The 21,711-nt window shown below is 48.7% G+C and overlaps 1 protein-coding gene across 1 annotated transcript in view; it reads right to left on the reverse strand.

Annotated features, from left to right (window-relative positions):
• The window catches only part of spef2 (sperm flagellar and cilia associated 2), an 894,484-nt gene that overhangs the window by 134,248 nt on the left and 738,525 nt on the right, over positions 1-21,711 (reverse strand). The window contains exon 27 of the mRNA XM_087994173.1: positions 13,681-13,873. Within this exon, the coding sequence (XP_087850299.1) occupies positions 13,681-13,873 (193 nt within the window). The remainder of the gene's footprint in view (positions 1-13,680; positions 13,874-21,711) is intronic.

A 21,711-nucleotide genomic window follows, 5' to 3' on the forward strand; every position in this document is an offset into this window, starting at 1 on the left:
CCTGCCGGTATATTAGTCCCCTTCCAATTTAGGTGCAATCCGTCCTTCTTGTACAGGTCACTTCTACCCCAAAAGAGAATCCAATGATCCAAAAAATGTGAATCCTTGTTGTGGTTCTGTTCGCCGAGCTGGGAATTTGTGTTGCAGACGTTTCGTCCCCTGTCTAGGTGACATCCTCAGTGCTTGGGAGCCTCCTGTGAAGCGCTGCTGTGATGTTCCCTCCAGCATTTATAGTGGTTTGAATCTGCTGCTTCCGGTTTTCAGTTCCAGCTGTCAGTTGCAGTGGTTGGTATATTGGGTCCAGGTCGATGTGCTTATTGATTGAATCTGTGGATGAATGCCATGCCTCTAGGAATTCCCTGGCTGTTCTCTGTTTGGTTTGTCCTATAATAGTAGTGTTGTCCCAGTCGAACTCATGTTGCTTGTCGTCTGCATGTGTGGCTACTAAGGATAGCTGGTCATGTCGTTTCGTGGCTAGTTGATGTTTGTGGATGCGGATCATTAGCTGTCTTCCTGTTTGTCCTATATAGTGTTTTGTGCAGTCCTTGCATGAGATTTTGTACACTACATTGGTTTTGCCCATGCTGGGTATCGGCAAAAAAACCTGCAAATGCTGGAATCCAAGGTAGACGAGCAGGAGGCTGGAAGAACACAGCAAGCCGGGCAGCATCAATCTCCATATCCAACACATCATTCTCAAACACTTCCACCAACACCAACTACACCCCACCACCAAGAACATCTCCCCCTCCCCACTACACTCTGCCTTCCGCAAGTACCATTCCCTTTGACAGTCCTTGGTTTGTGCCAGTCTCCCCACCGAACACCCCCACCGTCCCAGACACCTCGAACCCCCAGAGACCTTCCCCTACAATCAGAAAAGCCACCCCCCACCTCCATCCATGGCCCCGTCCTTCCAGGTGAGACAGAGGTTCACCTGCCTCTCCTCCAACCGAGTTTACTGGATCAGGTGCTCCCGGTGTGGTCTTCTCTACATCAGGGAGACTGAACGTAAACTGAGGGAATGGTTCACTGAGCATCTCAGCCAGGCCGCAGGGGCCGACCGAACCTCCCAGTCACTGCCCATTTCAATCCCCCTTCCCACTCCCTTTCTGACATGACCATCCTTAGCCTTCTCCATCGCCACAACAAGCCACACTGCAAATTGGAGGAACAATATCTCATCTTCCGCCTGGGCAACCTATAGACCAGAGGACTCAACATTGAGTTCTCCAATTTCAAATAACCTCCCTTCCCATCCGCCGTCTCCCTTCCCATCCCCCAACTCCCTTCCCAGCCCCTCCCCCTCCCTTCCTCCCTGCCACCAATCAGATTCATTCCTCCCACTGACCAACCAGGTCATACCCTCGACCTGTCTCATGTATCTGCTTCACTTCTCCTTCCAAGTGGCCGTGGGGTTTGGAAGGTGCTGTCTGAGGATCTTTGGTGAATTTCTGCAGTACATCTTGTAGCTGGTACAAACTGCTGCTACTGAGTGTCGGTGGGGGAGGGAGGGGATGTTTGTGGATGTGGTGCCAAACAAGCGGCTGCTTTGTCCTGGATGGTGTCGAGCTTCTTGAGTGTTGTTGGAGCTGCCCCCACCCAGGGCAAGTGGGGAGTGTTCCATTTCACTCCTGACTTGTGCCTTGTCGATGGTGGACAGGCTTTGGGGAGTCGGGGAAGAGTTACTTACTGCAGTATTCCTAGTCTCTGATTTGCTCTTGTAGCCACTGTGTTTATGTTGTGAGTCTAGAGAGTTTCTGGCCAACGGCAACTCCCAGGATGTTGACATTCAGTGACATTATCATTGCTATCAAGGGGCAGTTGTTAGACTGTCACTCATTGGCATTGGTCATAGCCTGGCATTTGTGTGGCACAAATGTTCCTGATGAAGGGCTCTGGCCCGAAACGTCGATTCTCCTGCTCCTCGGATGCTGCCTGCCCTGCTGTGCTTTTCCAGCACCACACCCTTGACATCTTTCTGTGTGTCAGGTATGACTCCAACCAGCGGAGAGTTTGCCCCCCCCCCGATGCCCATTGTGACCTGGAACATCAAGAGCTCACGCATAATTCAGGAGTGACAGACCTGAAGGTTGCATTGCTATCATAACCCAAACTGCACGCTACGACACTGCGATCACTGTCCAAAGTGGGGCTTGGGTGAGTCGGGGAGAAACTCCACTTTTGGAAAGATGAGCCAAGGAAGAATGCTGACTCCATGGGTTGGTTTCGTCACAAAACATAAACCAGCTGACCGGCTCAGTAAGCCCCCTGTGGGATGTGTGATTGCCTCATGACCTGGTGTCTCATGGGAACCTTGGAGAAGTACACCACATTCATCACAGCAACAGCCCCAACCCCAGATGTGACAGATGACTCCAGCCTTGATGTGTCATGTCCTGGGTCCCAAAGGGAAGACCTGGGGTCTCCTTGGTGAGACCAAAGCCAGAACTGGGAGAGACACAAATCTCTGAAAAGGCATGATTGATGCAGGTGGAGAGAAGGCAAACAGCAATGAGGTCATGATAAAGAACCAACAAGGCCTGCTCTATTTCATCAGAGAGACAACACAATATCTTGCAGCAATATTATCGCCCTGAACATTTCCTCCTGCTTCACTATGTCATTCTCTCAATGTGAGACCAGAAATGTTTTTGCTTCAGCTGTACTCGGGCAGCAGCTGGTGGCTCATGGACCAATCACCAGTGACCCGGTCCGCTCTCTCCACTGACCTGCGGCAGACAAGGCAGGAGCGTTGCAGCAGGAAATCCCATGCTGATGGAGTTGAAGATTCTCAGTCAGTGCCTCACAGTCAACCTGGTGACTCCCACCAAACAGAATATTCACAGCACCTGGTCTGTCCGTAAAGCATCTCAAACAGCACCTGCAAGGGACTCTTGGTTTGTCTGTCAGGAAACATCAAGACTGGTTTGATGATAATACCCACAAGATTCAAACAGCAAGCTGTTCCTGATGCAGAAGCAGCACCAAATGAAGGCCAAGGTCCCACAAGAATGACCTGTGACCTAAAGGACAGGTGGCACAGTGGTTAAAACTGCTGCCTCACAGCACCAGGGACCCGGGTTCGATTCCTGCCTCAGGCAACTGTCTGTGTGGAGTTTGCACATTCTCCCGGTGTCAGCCTGAATACATCACAAATACACTGCCTGTTCAGAAAGAAGGGTCACTGGACTCAAAATGTTAACCTCGCTTTTCTCCACAGATGGCATCAGACCTGCTGAAATTTTCCAGGGATTTCTGTCTTTGTTTCTGATTCTCAGCACCTGCAGTTCCTAGGGGTTTTTCGGAGTCAATCAGAGCTATGTTGGTACACCAACGGTATCTCCCTCCTCCTCACTGCAAGATTTCGACTGGATTCCTGGGAGCTTCCTGCTGGAGTGGCCCTTTCTCACAGACTGAAGGCAGACCCGTTCAAACTGCATCACCTCCAGCCCAGAGGCAACCCAGGCCTCCCCTGTCAATGAGGTGGTATAACCCAATGTTCATGCGTGCGTTTGTGCACTCAGAGACAGCTCCAAACTCCTCCGAGAGGCACATGAGAGATGGGCAAGGTCCTCTTGCAGCCTGCTCCTGATGGGTAATACTGCCCCCAGGTGATCGAACTTCACGCTGAGCCACTGGCCAACATTGATCCAATCCCATTCCTTGGGAGGCAACTCTCTATGGGGACACACACCACGATGATGAAATACAACATCAGCTGCAGTGTGATAAAGAGCTCTAACCTGTTACTGAGCTCCCACTCTACACACTGCCCTGTGACCTGTCCTTCAGTGTGTGTTGGACACATAGAACATAGAATGTAAAATAAAGTGCGCACCCCTCAACTCACTGCTATCATGTGCATGTCCAGCAGTCGCTTAAATGGCCCTAATGACTCTGCTTCCACCACCACCGCGGGCAACACATTCCATACATTCACAACCCTCTGTGTAAAGAACTTACCTCTGATGTCTCCTTTATATCTTCCTCCTAATATCTTCAAACTATGACCCCTCGTACCAGTCAATCTTGCCCTCGGGAAAAGTCTCTGGCTATTGACTCTATCCATTCCTCTCATTACCTTGTACTCCTCAATCAGGTCTCCTCTCTTCCTCCTTCTCTCCAGAGAGAAAAGTCTGAGCTTATTCAACCTTTCTTCAAAAGGCAAGCCCTCCAGTCCAGGCAGCATCCTGGTAAACCTTCTTTGCACCCTCTCCAAAGCCTCTGTATCTTTCCTATAGTAGGGCGACCAGAACTGGACACAATATTCAAAGTGTGGCCTCACCAGGGGCATGTAGAGCTGCAGCAAAACCTCGCGGCTCTTAAACTCTATTCCCCCTGTTAATGAAAGCCAAAGCACCATATGCTTTCTTAACAACCCTATCCACTTGGGTGGCAACTTTGAGGGATCTATGTACTTGCACACCCAGATCTCTCTGTCCCTCCACACTGCCAAGAATCCTGTCTTTAATCCTATATTCAGCATTCGAGTTCGACCTTCCAAAATGCATCACTTTGCATTTATCCAGGTTGAGCTCCATCTGCCATTTCTCAGCCCAGCTCTGTATCCTGTCTATGTCACGCTGCAGCCTGCAGTAGCCCTCGATACTATCGACGACACCTCCAACCTTTGTGTCATCTGCAATTTCACTAACTCACCCCTCAACCTCCTCATCCAAGTCATTTATAAAAACTATAAAGAGCAGAGGCCCAAGAACAGAGCCCTGTGGGACCCCACTCAACACTGACCTCCAGGCAGAATACTTTCCATCTACAACCACTCTCTGCCTTCTGTCAGCCAGCCAATTCTGAATCCAGACAGCCAAATCTCCCTGTATCCCATACTTCCTGACTTTATGAATGAGCCTACCATGGGGAACCCTATCAAATGCCTTGCTGAAGTACATATACACTACATCCACTGCTCGACCATCGTTGACCTGTCTTGTCACCTCCTCAAAGAACTCAATAAGATTTGTGAGGCATGACCTGCCCCTCACAAAGCCATGCTGACTGCCTTTAACCACACTATGATTTTCCAAATAGTCATAAATCCTATCCCTCAGAATTCTTTCCAAAACCTTGCTGACCACAGACGTAAGACTGACTGGTCTGTAATTGCCAGGGACTTCCCTATTCCCCTTCTTGAAAAGAGGAACAACATTTGCCTCCCTCCAATCCTCCGATACAACTCCCGTGGAGAGTGAGGAGGCAAAGATCCTCGCCAGCGGCTTAGCAACCTCCTTTCTCACTTCCCAGAGCAGCCTGGGATAAATCTGGTCTGGCCCTGGGGGCTTATCAATCTTAATGTTTTCCAAAATTTCCAGCACGTCAACTTCATCAATCTTGATCTGGTCAAGCCTGTATCCCAGCTCCTCAAAGTCCTCATTCACAACAAGGTCCCTTTCCTGGGTGAAATCCGAAGCAAAAAAAACTCATTTCAGGCCTCCCCTATCTGCTCAAATTGGCCACATACACCTGACACCACAAAGCCTGTCAGAAACATCGCCAGCAATGATTCTGCAACATCCACAAAACCCACTGACAGGATAAACGCTCCAGTAACAGGGCAATGGATCCAGCATCGAGGCACTGGGTCTGACCAATCAGCTGCACTGGGGAGGTCACATTCCACAAACTGATACAAGACTCTCAGGCCGAGGTGAAAATGTGTTGCTGGAAAAGCGCAGCAGATCAGGCAGCATCCAAGGAGCAGGAATGAAGAAGGGCTCATGTCCGAAACGTCAATTCTCCTGCTCCTTGGATGCTGCCTGACCTGCTGCGCTTTTCCAGCAACACATGTTCAGCTCTGATCTCCAGCATCTGCAGTCCTCTCTTTCTCTCAGGACGAGCTGTCAACTCTGAGCTCTGTTACCAGGAAAGCAGGTGGAACAATTCAACAACATCCTCAAAACCACCCTGAAATAAAATGCAGCATTCTGACCAGCCTGTGGGAGCTTCTCACCCTGGACCACCAAACTGGGCAAGAAGCAGCTGTGCCTGCCGTAGTCATCTCGAGCCCAGCAGACAGGCCCAGGAGCAGGCAGCGGGAGTGTATGGGAACCAGAATATCACTCCCAGCAGGCGGCTGTGTTGTGGCAGGGAGTGAAGAGCCAGCAACAGGCTGCTCAATCAACTCAGACCCACAACAGCAGAGTGCAACAATGTCATCGTCAGATCTCGAGGAACTGCCTCAGAGGGAGGAGGAGGGGAAACCAACAGCAGTTAATTCTGAGACAAAGGGACCAAGCTTGTTGCTGATACAAAGCTCGGTTCAGGCAACCTGTGGGAGGGCATGAAGAGGCTGCAAAGGCATGAAGCCACCTTCAGCCAGTGATGATGAGGTGGCAGCCTGAGAACGAGGACTGAAGCGTTAGGCAGGTTGGTGGCTGTATTCTGTCTCAACACTTTTGGAAGATTACATTTCAGCAAGTTTATTGTTTATCCACGCACAGGGTGGGATGTAAATTGCTGTCAGGATGGTGGAGAGATGGACTCGCACGGCGGGTAGCAGGAATGGCATTTCACCAGGGTGCAGTCATTTTGCAGGATCATCATGTCCAAGCACTGGGAGGTATTGATCAGGAGGCAGTCCCTTTGCCTTGCACGAGGGTGCCGTTCAGTCCGTCTGGGGGATTGAGAAGCTCCCAGGGTGGAAGGCACAGTCAGGTGTCACAGGAGTGAGCCATGTCTCTGTAAAACCAAGCACACAGCTGCCTCTCGATTCTCCAAGGTGAGTCTAATTTCAAATCTGTCCAGCTTGTTTTCAATGGCTTTGACATTTCCCAGGATACACTGGGGATGGGGAACATGAAACCGTGCTGTTTCAGTTTCCCCTGCAGGCCTTGGAGGAGTGGCTGGTCTGCTGTTCTGGAAGGTAAGTGGGTCTGTCCATCCGGAGAGCTCCTGGGGATCGATCGCAGCCTCGGGACCTTTGCAGAATTTTGTTCTCGTCCTGATCAGGCCTCGATGTCAAGACTCCATGAGGTTGGGAGGCCTCTGCTTCAATTAATTATTCTTCAACCTTCTCTTCAATGTAAATAGAGCCAGCTTGTCCACTCTGATCTTATCACTGAAGTTTCTCCTCTGTAGAATCATTCACATTAATCTTTTTCCTCACTCTCTGAAGCTGTCAGATTCTTCCTAAAGTGCTGTGCTCGGAAAGGAACATGCTATTTCTGATGCCATTTGCTTTATTCACTTGTCCTCTCAAGAACAAGTTACCATTATGCTCACCCACTCAAACTGTGAGAAATGTAAAGCTGCGGTTCAGTAAAACAACTGAAAATCTCATTACTAAAAGGCCCCATTTCCAGCACACCGCTAGCTCCTCCCACTGCAAGCTGGGACCAATGTTAATGTCCATCCAACGGAATGGAAAATACAGAGCAAAACGAGAAGGTGAGAAGGAGGCACAGTGAGAAAGAAATAGAGACAAAAACAAAACCACAAAAGAAAAGGGAGGGAAGCAAAGATAAACAGACATCTCGAAAGAAATGTTATGAAGGTGTAGAGGTACTTTTTGGGAAATCATGTCTCACAAACTTGATTGAGTTTTTTGATGAAGTAACAAAGAGGATTGATGAGGGCAGAGCAGTAGATGTGATCTATATGGACTTCAGTAAGGCGTTCGACAAGGTTCCCCATGGGAGACTGGTTAGCAAGGTTAGATCTCATGGAATACAAGGAGAACTAGCCATTTGGATACAGAACTGGCTCAAAGGTAGAAGACAGAGGATGGTGGTGGAGAGTTGTTTTTCAGACTGGAGGCCTGTGACCAGTGGAGTGCCACAAGGATCGGTGCTGGGTCCTCTACTTTTTGTCATTTACATAAATGATTTGGATGCGAGCATAAGAGGTACAGTTAGTAAGTTTGCAGATGACCCCAAAATTGGAGGTGTAGTGGACAGCAAAGAGGGTTACCTCAGATTACAACAGGATCTGGACCAGATGGGCCAATGGGTGAGAAGTGGCAGATGGAGTTTAATTTAGATAAATGCGAGCTTCTGCATTTAGGGAAAGCAAATCTTAGCAGGACTTATACACTTAATGGTAAGGTCCTAGGGAGTGTTGCTGAACAAAGAGACCTTGGAGTGCAGGTTCATAGCACCTTGAAAGTGGAGTCGCAGGTAGATAGGATAGTGAAGAAGACGTTTGGTATGCTTTCCTTTATTGGTCAGAGTATTGAGTACAGGAGTTGGGAGGTCATGTTGCGGCTGTACAGGACATTGGTTAGGCCACTGTTGGAATATTGCATGCAATTCTGGTCACTTTCCTATCGGAAAGATGTTGTGAAACTTGAAAGGGTTCAGAAAAGATTTACAAGGATGTTGCTAGGGTTGGAGGATCTGAGCTACAGGGAGAGGCTGAACAGGCTGGGGCAGTTTTCCCTGGAGCGTCGGAGGCTGAGGGGTGACCTTATAGAGGTTTACAAAATTATAAGGGACATGGATAGGATAAATAGACAAAGTCTTTTCCCTGGGGTGGGGAAGTCCAGAACTAGAGGGCATAGGTTTAGGGTGAGAGGGGAAAGATTTAAAAGAGACCTAAGGGGCAACTTTTTCATGCAGAGGGTGGTACGTGTATGGAATGAGCTGCCAGAGGATGTGGTGGAGGCTGGTACAAATACAACATTTAAGAGGCATTTGGATGGGTATATGAATAGCTGAAAATGTGTTGCTGGAAAAGCGCAGCAGGTCAGGCATCATCCAAGGAACAGGAGAATCGACGTTTCGGGCATAAGCCCTTCTTCAGGTATATGAATAGGAAGGGTTTGGAGAGATGTGGGCCGGGTGCTGGCAGATGGGACTAGATTGGGTTGGGATATCTGGTCGGCATGGACGGGTTGGACCGAAGGGTCTGTTTCCATGCTGTACATCTCTATGACTCTATGAGGTACTGTACCTTTAAGAGAATTGAAAAGATAGCAAGGAGAAAGCACAGAGAGCCCTGAACAAGGTAACAGTATAATACTTGGTCAAAACAGCTAGCAGCAGATGGGTTGCATGAAACAAGAATAAATTCAAATTCGGCCAATCAGTTTAAACTATGCCCTAAGATACCAGAATCCAATCAAATTTGAAGCTAGTATATTGATAAAAGTAAAACCAATGAAATGATCTGACGTTTTGGGGTATGAAACCAGACATCTTGAACAGTTAGGGGGAGAACTGCCAAGCCACCAACAAGTACAGACTGCCAGCAGAACAGCTCTCTGAAAGGGACCTGCCTATGAGACGCTTGTGCAGCAGAATATCGAAAAGGTGGCCAAGGGAAATCTGCAGAGGAAGGTACAAACAGAAGATTTGGCAGCTGGTCGGTTTTGAAGGTTGAATTTCTTTGTAAATCTTAATCAGGATTTCTTTATCGGAATAATAATTCAAGTACTATAGATGGGTCAGTTTTTATCCAGTGTGTACAGGAGGATTTCCTGACACAGTATGTAGACAGGCCAACAAGGGGCGAGGCCACATTGGATTTGGTACTGGGGAATGAACCCGGTCAGGTGTTAGATTTGGAGGTAGGTGAGCACTTTGGTGATAGTGACCACAATTCGGTTATGTTTACTTCAGTGATGGAAAGGGATAGATTTATATCGCAGGGCAAGAGTTATAGCTGAGAGAAAAGCAATTATGATGTGATTAGGCAAGATTTAGGATGCATAGGTAGGGGAAGGAAACTGCAGGGGATGGGGACAGTTGAAAAGTGGACCTTATTCAAGGGACAGCTACTGTGTGTCCTTGATAAGTATGTACCTAACAGGCAGGGAGGGAGTGGTCGAGAGAGGGAACTGTGGTTTACAGAGTAAGTTGAATCTCTTGTCAAGAGGAAGAAGGCGGCTTATGTCAGGATGAGATGTGAAGGCTCAGTTAGGGCGCTCAAGGGTTACAAGGTAGCCAGGAAAGACCTAAAGAGAGAGCTCAGAAGAGTCAGGAGGAGACATGAGAAGTTGTTGGCGGATAAGATCAGGGTAAACCCTAAGGCTTTCTATAGGTATTTAAGGAATAAAAGAAAGACGAGAGTAAAATTAGGGCCAGTCAAGGATAGTAGTGGGAAGTTGTGTGTGGAGTCAGAGGAGAAAGACAATGTGGTCGAGGAGGATACTGACACACAGGCGACTAGACTAGATAGGATTGAGGTTCACAAGGAGGAGGTGTCAGCAATTCTGGAAAGTGTGAAAATAGACAAGTCCCCTGGGCCAGATGGGATTTATCCTGGGATCCTCTGGGAAGCCAGGGAGGAGATTGCCGAGCCTTTGGCTTTGATCTTTAAATCGTCATTGTCTACAGGAACAGTGCCAGAAGACTGGACGATAGCAAATGTGGTTCCCCTGTTCAAGAAGGGGAGTAGAGCCAACCCTGGTAATTATAGACCAGTGAGCCTCACTTCGGTTGTGGGTAAAGTGTTGGAAAGGGTTATAAGAGATAGGATTTATAATCATCTAGAAAAGAATAATTTGATTAGGGATAGTCAGCACGGTTTTGTGAAGGGTAGATCGTGCCTCACAAACCTTATTGAGTTCTTTGAGAGGGTGACCAAACAGGTAGATGAGAGTAAACCGGTTGATGTGGTGTATATGAATTTCAGCAAGGCGTTCGATAAGGTTCCCCACAGTAGGCTATTGTACAAAATGCGGAGGAATGGGATTGTGGGAGATATAGCAGTTTGGATCAGTAATTGGCTTGCTGAAAGAAGACAGAGGGTGGTGGTTGATGGGAAATGTTCATCCTGGAGTCCAGTTACCAGTGGTGTACCGCAAGGATCTGTTTTGAGGCCACTGCTGTTTGTCATTTTTATAAATGACTGGACAAGAGTGTAGAAGGATGGGTTAGTAAATTTGTGGATGACACTAAGGTCGGTGGAGTTGTGGATAGTGATGAAGGATGTTGTAGGTTACAGAGGGACATAGATAAGCTGCAGAGCTGGGCTGAGAGGTGGCAAATGGAGTTTAATGCGGACAAGCGTGAGGTGATTCACTTTGGAAGGAGTAACAGGAATGCAGAGTACTGGGCTAATAGTAAGATTCTTGGCAGTGTAATTGAACAGAGAGATCTCTGTGTCCAGGTACGTAGTTCCTTGAAAGTTGCCACCCAGGCTGATAGGGTTGTTAAGAAGGTATACAATGTGTTACCTTTTATTGGTAGAGGGATTGAGTTTTGGAACCATGAGGTCATGCTACAGCTGTACAAAACTCTGGTGCGGCCGCACTTGGAGTATTGTGTACAGTTCTGGTCACCGCATTATAGGAAGGATGTGGAAGATTTGGAAAGGGTTCAGAGGAGATTTACCAGGATGCTGCCTGGTATGGAAGGAAAGGCTGAGGGCCTTGAGGCTGTTTTCGTTAGAGAGAAGAAGGTTGAGAGGTGACTTAATAGAGACATACAAGATAATCAGAGGGTTAGATAGGGTGGACAGGGAGAGCCTTTTACCTCGGATGGTGATGGCGAGCACGAGGGGACATAGCTTTAAATTGAGGGGTGATAGATACAGGACAGATGTCAGAGGTAGTTTCTTTACTCAGAGAGTAGTAGCGGCGTGGAACACACTGTCTACAACAGTAGTGGACTCATCAACTTTATGGGTATTTAAGTGTTTATTGGATAGGCATATGGACGAGAATGGAATAGTGTAGGATTGATAGGCTTCAGATTGGTTCCACAGTTCAGCACAACATCGAGGGCCGAAGGGCCTGTACTACGTTGTAATGGTCTATGTTCTACTAGTATTGTAGAGTGGGATGAAAAAGATAGGTCTAAGAGAAAGGAGTTGTAAATAGTTGTCGGTTTTAATATTTCCTGTTGGACTAAAGAATAAAATTGTTAATTTTTACTTTAAATAGTGACCTCTGGGGTAGGTCTTTGCCCCTCAAATTTAACAGATCACAGCACGAGGTGAGCTTTTCTGTGTGGCTGGTTTAAATTAGCAAATGGGTTTTGCCTGTATCATAGCAGAAACAAAAAGATGAAGCGAGAGAGAGAGAGAGAGAGAGAGAGAAAGCAAACAAGAGAGACAGACAGAGAAACAGAGCAATAGAGACAGACAGATCGAGAGAGAGACACACACAGACAGAGAGAGACAGAGAAACAGAGAGAGAGACAGACAGATAGAGAGAGAGAGACACACACAGACAGAGAGAGACAGAGAAACAGAGAGAGAGAGAGACAGACAGATAGAGAGACAGACACATACAGACAGAGAGAGACAGAGAAACAGAGAGATAGAGACAGACAGATAGAGAGAGAGACACACACAGACAGAGAGAGACAGAGAAACAGAGAGATAGAGACAGACAGATAGAGAGAGAGACACACATGGACAGAGAGAGACAGAGAAACAGAGAGAGAGACAGACAGAGAGAGAGACACACACACAGACAGAGAGAGACAGAGAAACAGAGAGATAGAGACAGACAGACAGATAGAGAGAGAGAGAGACACACAGACAGAGAGAGACAGAGAAACAGAGAGAGAGAGACAGACAGAGAGAGACACACACAGACAGAGAGAGACAGAGAAACAGAGAGATAGAGACAGACAGATAGAGAGAGACACACACAGACAGAGAGAGACAGAGAAACAGAGAGAGAGAGACAGACAGACAGATAGAGAGAGAGAGACACACACAGACAGAGAGAGACAGAGAAACAGAGAGATAGAGACAGACAGATAGAGAGAGAGACACACACAGACAGAGAGAGACAGAGAAACAGAGAGAGAGAGACAGACAGATAGAGAGAGAGACACACACAGACAGAGAGAGACAGAGAAACAGAGAGATAGAGACAAACAGATAGAGAGAGAGAGAGAGAGACACACAGACAGAGAGAGACAGAGAAACAGAGAGATAGAGACAGACAGACAGATAGAGAGAGAGAGACACACACGGACAGAGAGAGACAGAGAAACAGAGAGATAGAGACAGACAGATAGAGAGAGAGAGAGAGACACATAGACAGAGAGAGACAGAGAAACAGAGAGATAGAGACAGACAGACAGATAGAGAGAGAGAGAGACACACACGGACAGAGAGAGACAGAGAAACAGAGAGATAGAGACAGACAGATAGAGAGAGAGACACACACAGACCGAGAGAGACAGAGAAACAGAGAGATAGAGACAGACAGACAGATAGAGAGAGAGAGACACACGGACAGAGAGAGACAGAGAAAGAGAGAGATAGAGAGAGACAGAGAGAGAGACAGACAGACAAAGAGAGAGAAAGAGACAGACAGAAAAACAGAGAGACAGACAGAGAGAGACAGTAGCACCAAGTGAAACAGAAAGCCAACATACAAGAAGGTTAATTGATCCAGCAAGGTTTTCGTCGAGTTATCAGAAGAACTCCAAGAATTAGATGATTTTGGAATTTATAGAATGAAGGAAAGACAAAGGGAAAGGGAAGCAGAATTCCTCAAAAGGATGGTTTGGACTGTTGGCTATGAGGCAGTTTGTTGTGAGCGAGTCAACATTATTGACTGGAAATGGTCTATGGGTAATGGAGATGTGAGTGGTATATCGGACATGTTGGAGATCGGAAGGAGTTGGGCTTTGAAGGAGCGAATAGAGGAAAGACCACATTGCTGTAAGGAAAGCAATGAAGGAGTTGTTCAGAGTGACTCGTATATCATATGATTGCAGAAAGTCACAGAAATGTTTCTGATTGTGCCCAAATACTCACAATGCTGGAGAGAGTGGCTGTCGCTGTCTGATAGGCCTCCAAGATCAGATACTCATCAACATTAGTCAGGGGCGGTGGGATCTCGAGGACCACTGACTCTTCCTTCAGTTTCCCTGTCAACTTCACAAGGCTTTTCCCTTTATCCTTGACTGCCAGACTGGAGGAGGGAATCCGATAGGGAACAAGTGGTATTCTAAAAAGGAGGAACATCATATGACCAGGAACATTGACAAAGGCTTCCAGACAGCTGACAGTCAGGGACATGGGCATCGCTGGCTGGGCCCAGCATTTATTGCCCGTCCCTAGTTGCCCCTTGAGAAGGTGGGGGTGAGCTGCCTTCGCTTCCCGCTGCAGACCATGTGCTGTAGGGTGACCCACAATGCCCTGAGGGAGGGAATTCCAGGATTCTGACCCAGCGATAGTGAAGGATCAGTGATATATTTCCAAGTCAGGATGGGGAGTCGATCAGAGGGGAACTTCCAAAGACAGATCCAGGTTATCAACTGGGTTAAGGATTGGAGCTCTGCAGCTGAGGTGATTGTGTAAGTGAATGTACATACAGCTTCTGAGTCTCGATCCACACCAACACTATTCCATAAACCCTGGAATGCACAGACTCCCAAAACAGTAATTTCTTGATTTGAAACACTGATGATTATTACAAAACCCCTCCAACAGCCTTGCACCTCCCTAGCTCTGTCATCTCCTCCAGATTACACCATTCACAGATTTCCGAACCGGTCCAAGACAGGCCAGGGTTCCTGATTTTAGTGTCGAAACACCAAAATCAGCCTTTCCAACTATAACATGGAAAATGCACACTCAGTCTCTCTGTAACACTGACTGGGAACAGGAGAAAGTGAGGACTGCAGATGCTGGAGATTAAAGTGGAAAAATGAATTGAAGAAGAATACAGCGCAGTACAGGCCCTTGGGCCCTCGATGAAAAGCGCAGCAGGTCAGGCAGCAGCCAAGGAGCAGGAGAATCGACGTTTCGGGCATAAGCCTGTCTCCTGAAGAACGGCTTATGCCCGAAACGTTGATTCTCCAGCTCCTTGGCTGACTCATGAACACTCTGTCCCTGTGTAACACCGACCGTGAACACTCTGTCCCTGTGTAACACTGACCGTGAACACGCTGTCTCTGTAACACTGACCGTGAACACGCTGTCCCTGTGTAACACTGACCATGAACACTCTGTCCCTGTGTAACACTGACCGTGTACAGTCTGTCCCTGAATAACACTGACCGTGTACACTCTGTCCTTGTGTAACACTGACCGTGAACATTCTGTCCCTGTGTAACACTGACCGTGAACACGCTGTCTCTGTAACACTGACCGTGAACACTCTGTCACTGTGTAACACTGACCATGAACACTCTGTCCCTGTGTAGCAGTGACCCGGTATACTCTGTCCCTGTGTAACACTGACCATGTACACTCTGTCCTTGTGTAACACTGACCATGAACACTCTGTCCCTGTGTAACACTGACCATGAACAGTCTGTCCCAGTGTAAAACTGACCGTGTACACTCTGTCCCTGTGTAACACTGACCATGAACACTCTGTCCCTGTGTAACACTGACCGTGTACACTCTGTCCTTGTGTAACACTGACCATGAACACTCTGTCCCTGTGTAACACTGACCATGAACACTCTGTCCCAGTGTAACACTGACCGTGAACACTCTGTCCCTGAGTAACACTGAACGTGAACACTCTGTCCCTGTGTAACACTGACCGTGAACACGCTGTCTCTGTAACACTGACCGTGAACACTCTGTCCCTGTGTAACACTGACCGTGAACACGCTGTCTCTGTAACACTGACCGTGTACACTCTGTCCCTGTGTAACACTGATTGTGAACACTCTGTCCCAGTGTAACACGGACCGTGAACACTCTGTTCCTGTGTAACACTGACCGTGTACACTCTGTCCCTGTGTAACACTGACCGTGTACACTCTGTCCCTGTGTAACACGGACCGTGAACACTCTGTCCCTGTGTAACACGGACCGAGAACACTCTGTCCCTGTGTAACACTGACCGTGAACACTCTGTCCCTGTGTAACACTGACCGTGAACACTCTGTCCCTGTGTAACACTGACCGTGAACACTCTGTCCTTGTGTAACACTGACCGTGAACACTCTGTCCCTGTGTAACACTGACCGTGTACACTCTGTCCCTGTGTAACACTGACCGTGAACACTCTGCCCTGTGTAACATTGACCGTGAACACTCTGTCCCTGAGTAACACTGACCGTGAACACTCTGTCCCTGTAACACTGACCGTGTACAGTCTGTCCCTGTGTAACACTGACCGTGAACACTCTGTCCTTGTGTAACACTGACCGTGAACACTCTGTCCTTGTGTAACACTGACCATGAACACTCTGTCACTGTGGAACACTGACCGTGAACACTCTGTCCCTGTGTAACACGGACCGTGAACACTCTGTCCCTGTGTAACACTGACCGTGAACACTCTGTCCCTGTGTAACACTGACCGTGAACACTCTGTCCCTGTGTAACACTGACCGTGAACACTCTGTCCTTGTGTAACACTGACCGTGAACACTCTGTCCCTGTGTAACACTGACCGTGTACACTCTGTCCCTGTGTAACACTGACCGTGTAGACTCTGTCCCTGTAACACTGACCGTGTACACTCTGTCCCTGTAACACTGACCGTAAACACACTGTCCCTGTGTAACACTGACCGTGTACACTCTGTGCCTGTAACACTGACTGTGTACACACTGTCCCTGTGTAACACTGACCGTGAACACTCTGTGCCTGTAACACTGACCGTGTACACACTGTCCCTGTGTAACACTGACCGTGAACACTCTGTCCCTGTGTAACACTGACCATGAACACTCTGTCCCTGTAACACTGACCGTGAACACTCTGTCCCTGTGTAACACTGACCGTGAACACTCTGTCCCTGTGTAACACTGACCGTGTACACTCTGTCCCTGCGTAACACTGACCGTGAACACTCTGTCCCTGTGTAACACTGACCGTGTACACTCTGTCCCTGCGTAACACTGACAGTGAACACTCTGTCCCTGTGTAACACTGACCGTGTACACTCTGTCCCTGTGTAACACTGACCGTGAACACTCTGTCCCTGTGTAACACGGACCGTGAACACTCTGTCCCTGTGTAACACGGACCGAGAACATTCTGTCCCTGTGTAACACTGACCGTGAACACTCTGTCCCTGTGTAACACTGACCGTGAACACTCTGTCCCTGTGTAACACTGACCGTGTACACTCTGTCCCTGTGTAACACTGACCGTGAACACTCTGTCCCTGTGTAACACTGACCGTGAACACGCTGTCTCTGTAACACTGACCGTGTACACTCTGTCCCTGTGTAACACGGACCGTGAACACTCTGTCCCTGTGTAACACGGACCGAGAACACTCTGTCCCTGTGTAACACTGACCGTGAACACTCTGTCCCTGTGTAACACTGACCGTGAACACTCTGTCCCTGTGTAACACCGACCATGAACACTCTGTCCTTGTGTAACACTGACCGTGAACACTCTGTCCCTGTGTAACACTGACCGTGTACACTCTGTCCCTGTGTAACACTGACCGTGAACACTCTGCCCTGTGTAACATTGACCGTGAACACTCTGTCCCTGAGTAACACTGACCGTGAACAATCTGTCCCTGTAACACTGACCGTGTACAGTCTGTCCCTGTGTAACACTGACCGTGAACACTCTGTCCTTGTGTAACACTGACCGTGAACACTCTGTCCTTGTGTAACACTGACCATGAACACTCTGTCACTGTGGAACACTGACCGTGAACACTCTGTGCCTGTAACACTGACCGTGAACACACTGTCCCTGTGTAACACTGACCGTGAACACTCTGTCCCTGTGTAACACTGACCGTGAACACTCTGTCCCTGTGTAACAATGACCGTGTACTCTCTGTCCCTGTGTAACACTGACCGTGAACACTCTGTCCCTGTGTAACACGGACCGTGAACACTCCGTCCCTGTGTAACACTGACCGTGAACACTCTGTCCCTGTGTAACACTGACCCTGTACACTCTGTCCCTGTAACACTGACCGTGAACACTCTGTCCCTGTGTAACACTGACCGTGTAAACTCTGTCACTGTGTAACACTGACCGTGAATACTCTGTCCCTGTGTAACACGGACCGTGAACACTCTGTCCCTGTGTAACACGGACCGAGAACATTCTGTCCCTGTGTAACACTGACCGTGAACACTCTGTCCCTGTGTAACACTGACCGTGAACACTCTGTCCTTGTGTAACACTGACCGTGAACACTCTGTCCCTGTGTAACACTGACCGTGTACACTCTGTCCCTGTGTAACACTGACCGTGAACACTCTGTCCCTGTGTAACACTGACCGTGTACACTCTGTCCCTGTAACACTGACCGTGTACACTCTGTCCCTGTAACACTGACCGTAAACACACTGTCCCTGTGTAACACTGACCGTGTACACTCTGTGCCTGTAACACTGACCGTGTACACACTGTCCCTGTGTAACACTGACCGTGAACACTCTGTGCCTGTAACACTGACCGTGTACACACTGTCCCTGTGTAACACTGACCGTGAACACTCTGTCCCTGTGTAACACTGACCATGAACACTCTGTCCCTGTAACACTGACCGTGAACACTCTGTCCCTGTGTAACACTGACCGTGAACACTCTGTCCCTGTGTAACACTGACCGTGTACACTCTGTCCCTGCGTAACACTGACCGTGAACACTCTGTCCCTGTGTAACACTGACCGTGTACACTCTGTCCCTGTGTAACACTGACCGTGAACACTCTGTCCCTGCGTAACACCGACCATGAACACTCTGTCCCTGTGTAACACTGACCGTGAACACTCTGTCCCTGTGTAACACTGACCGTGTACACTCTGTCCCTGTGTAACACTGACCGTGAACACTCTGTCCCTGTGTAACACGGACCGTGAACACTCTGTCCCTGTGTAACACGGACCGAGAACATTCTGTCCCTGTGTAACACTGACCGTGAACACTCTGTCCCTGTGTAACACGGACCGAGAACACTCTGTCCCTGTGTAACACTGACCGTGAACACTCTGTCCCTGTGTAACACTGACCGTGTACACTCTGTCCCTGTGTAACACTGACCGTGTACACTCTGTCCCTGTAACACTGACCGTGAACACTCTGTCCCTGTGTAACACTGACCGTGAACACTCTGTCCCTGTGTAACACTGACCGTGAACACGCTGTCTCTGTAACACTGACCGTGTACACTCTGTCCCTGTGTAACACTGATTGTGAACACTCTGTCCCAGTGTAACACGGACCGTGAACACTCTGTTCCTGTGTAACACGGACCGAGAACACTCTGTCCCTGTGTAACACTGACCGTGAACACTCTGTCCCTGTGTAACACTGACCGTGTACACTCTGTCCCTGTGTAACACTGACCGTGTACACTCTGTCCCTGTGTAACACTGACCGTGAACACTCTGTCCTTGTGTAACACTGACCGTGAACACTCTGTCTCTGTGTAACACTGACCGTGTACACTCTGTCCCTGTGTAACACTGACCGTGAACACTCTGTCCCTGTGTAACACGGACCGTGAACACTCTGTCCCTGTGTAACACTGACCGTGAACACACTGTCCCTGTAACACTGACCGTGAACACTCTGTCCCTGTGTAACACTGACCGTGTAAACTCTGTCACTGTGTAACACTGACCGTGAATACTCTGTCCCTGTGTAACACGGACCGTGAACACTCTGTCCCTGTGTAACACGGACCGAGAACATTCTGTCCCTGTGTAACACTGACCGTGAACACTCTGTCCCTGTGTAACACTGACCGTGAACACTCTGTCCTTGTGTAACACTGACCGTGAACACTCTGTCCCTGTGTAACACTGACCGTGTACACTCTGTCCCTGTGTAACACTGACCGTGAACACTCTGTCCCTGTGTAACACTGACCGTGTAAACTCTGTCCCTGTAACACTGACCGTGTACACTCTGTCCCTGTAACACTGACCGTAAACACACTGTCCCTGTGTAACACTGACCGTGTACACTCTGTGCCTGTAACACTGACCGTGTACACACTGTCCCTGTGTAACACTGACCGTGAACACTGTGCCTGTAACACTGACCGTGTACACACTGTCCCTGTGTAACACTGACCGTGAACACTCTGTCCCTGTGTAACACTGACCATGAACACTCTGTCCCTGTAACACTGACCGTGAACACTCTGTCCCTGTGTAACACTGACCGTGAACACTCTGTCCCTGTGTAACACTGACCGTGTACACTCTGTCCCTGCGTAACACTGACCGTGAACACTCTGTCCCTGTGTAACACTGACCGTGTACACTCTGTCCCTGTGTAACACTGACCGTGAACACTCTGTCCCTGCGTAACACCGACCATGAACACTCTGTCCCTGTGTAACACTGACCGTGAACACTCTGTCCCTGTGTAACACTGACCGTGTACACTCTGTCCCTGTGTAACACTGACCGTGAACACTCTGTCCCTGTGTAACACGGACCGTGAACACTCTGTCCCTGTGTAACACGGACCGAGAACATTCTGTCCCTGTGTAACACTGACCGTGAACACTCTGTCCCTGTGTAACACTGACCGTGAACACTCTGTCCCTGTGTAACACTGACCGTGAACACGCTGTCTCTGTAACACTGACCGTGTACACTCTGTCCCTGTGTAACACTGATTGTGAACACTCTGTCCCAGTGTAACACGGACCGTGAACACTCTGTTCCTGTGTAACACGGACCGAGAACACTCTGTCCCTGTGTAACACTGACCGTGAACACTCTGTCCCTGTGTAACACTGACCGTGTACACTCTGTCCCTGTGTAACACTGACCGTGTACACTCTGTCCCTGTGTAACACTGACCGTGAACACTCTGTCCTTGTGTAACACTGACCGTGAACACTCTGTCTCTGTGTAACACTGACCGTGTACACTCTGTCCCTGTGTAACACTGACCGTGAACACTCTGCCCTGTGTAACATTGACCGTGAACACTCTGTCCCTGAGTAACACTGACCGTGAACACTCTGTCCCTGTAACACTGACTGTGTACAGTCTGTCCCTGTGTAACACTGACCGTGAACACTCTGTCCTTGTGTAACACTGACCGTGAACACTCTGTCCTTGTGTAACACTGACCATGAACACTCTGTCACTGTGTAACACTGACCGTGAACACTCTGTGCCTGTAACACTGACCGTGAACACACTGTCCCTGTGTAACACTGACCGTGAACACTCTGTCCCTGTGTAACACTGACCGTGAACACACTGTCCCTGTAACACTGACCGTGAACACTCTGTCCCTGTGTAACACTGACCGTGTAAACTCTGTCACTGTGTAACACTGACCGTGAACACTCTGTCCCTGTGTAACACGGACCGTGAACACTCTGTCCCTGTGTAACACTGACCGTGTACACTCTGTCCCTGTGTAACACTGACCGTGAACACTCTGTCCCTGTGTAACACTGACCGTGAACACTCTGTCCCTGTGTAACACTGACCGTGTACACTCTGTCCCTGTAACACTGACCGTGTACACTCTGTCCCTGTAACACTGACCGTAAACACACTGTCCCTGTGTAACACTGACCGTGTACACTCTGTGCCTGTAACACTGACCGTGTACACACTGTCCCTGTGTAACACTGACCGTGAACACTGTGCCTGTAACACTGACCGTGTACACACTGTCCCTGTGTAACACTGACCGTGAACACTCTGTCCATGAACACTCTGTCCCTGTAACACTGACCGTGAACACTCTGTCCCTGTGTAACACTGACCGTGAACACTCTGTCCCTGTGTAACACTGACCGTGTACACTCTGTCCCTGCGTAACACTGACCGTGAACACTCTGTCCCTGTGTAACACTGACCGTGTACACTCTGTCCCTGTGTAACACTGACCGTGAACACTCTGTCCCTGCGTAAC

This window comes from Chiloscyllium plagiosum, unplaced genomic scaffold (genome assembly GCF_037043375.1).
Source record: "Chiloscyllium plagiosum isolate Xiang-an unplaced genomic scaffold, Cpla_swu_hap1 HiC_scaffold_2, whole genome shotgun sequence".
Taxonomy (NCBI): domain Eukaryota; kingdom Metazoa; phylum Chordata; class Chondrichthyes; order Orectolobiformes; family Hemiscylliidae; genus Chiloscyllium; species Chiloscyllium plagiosum.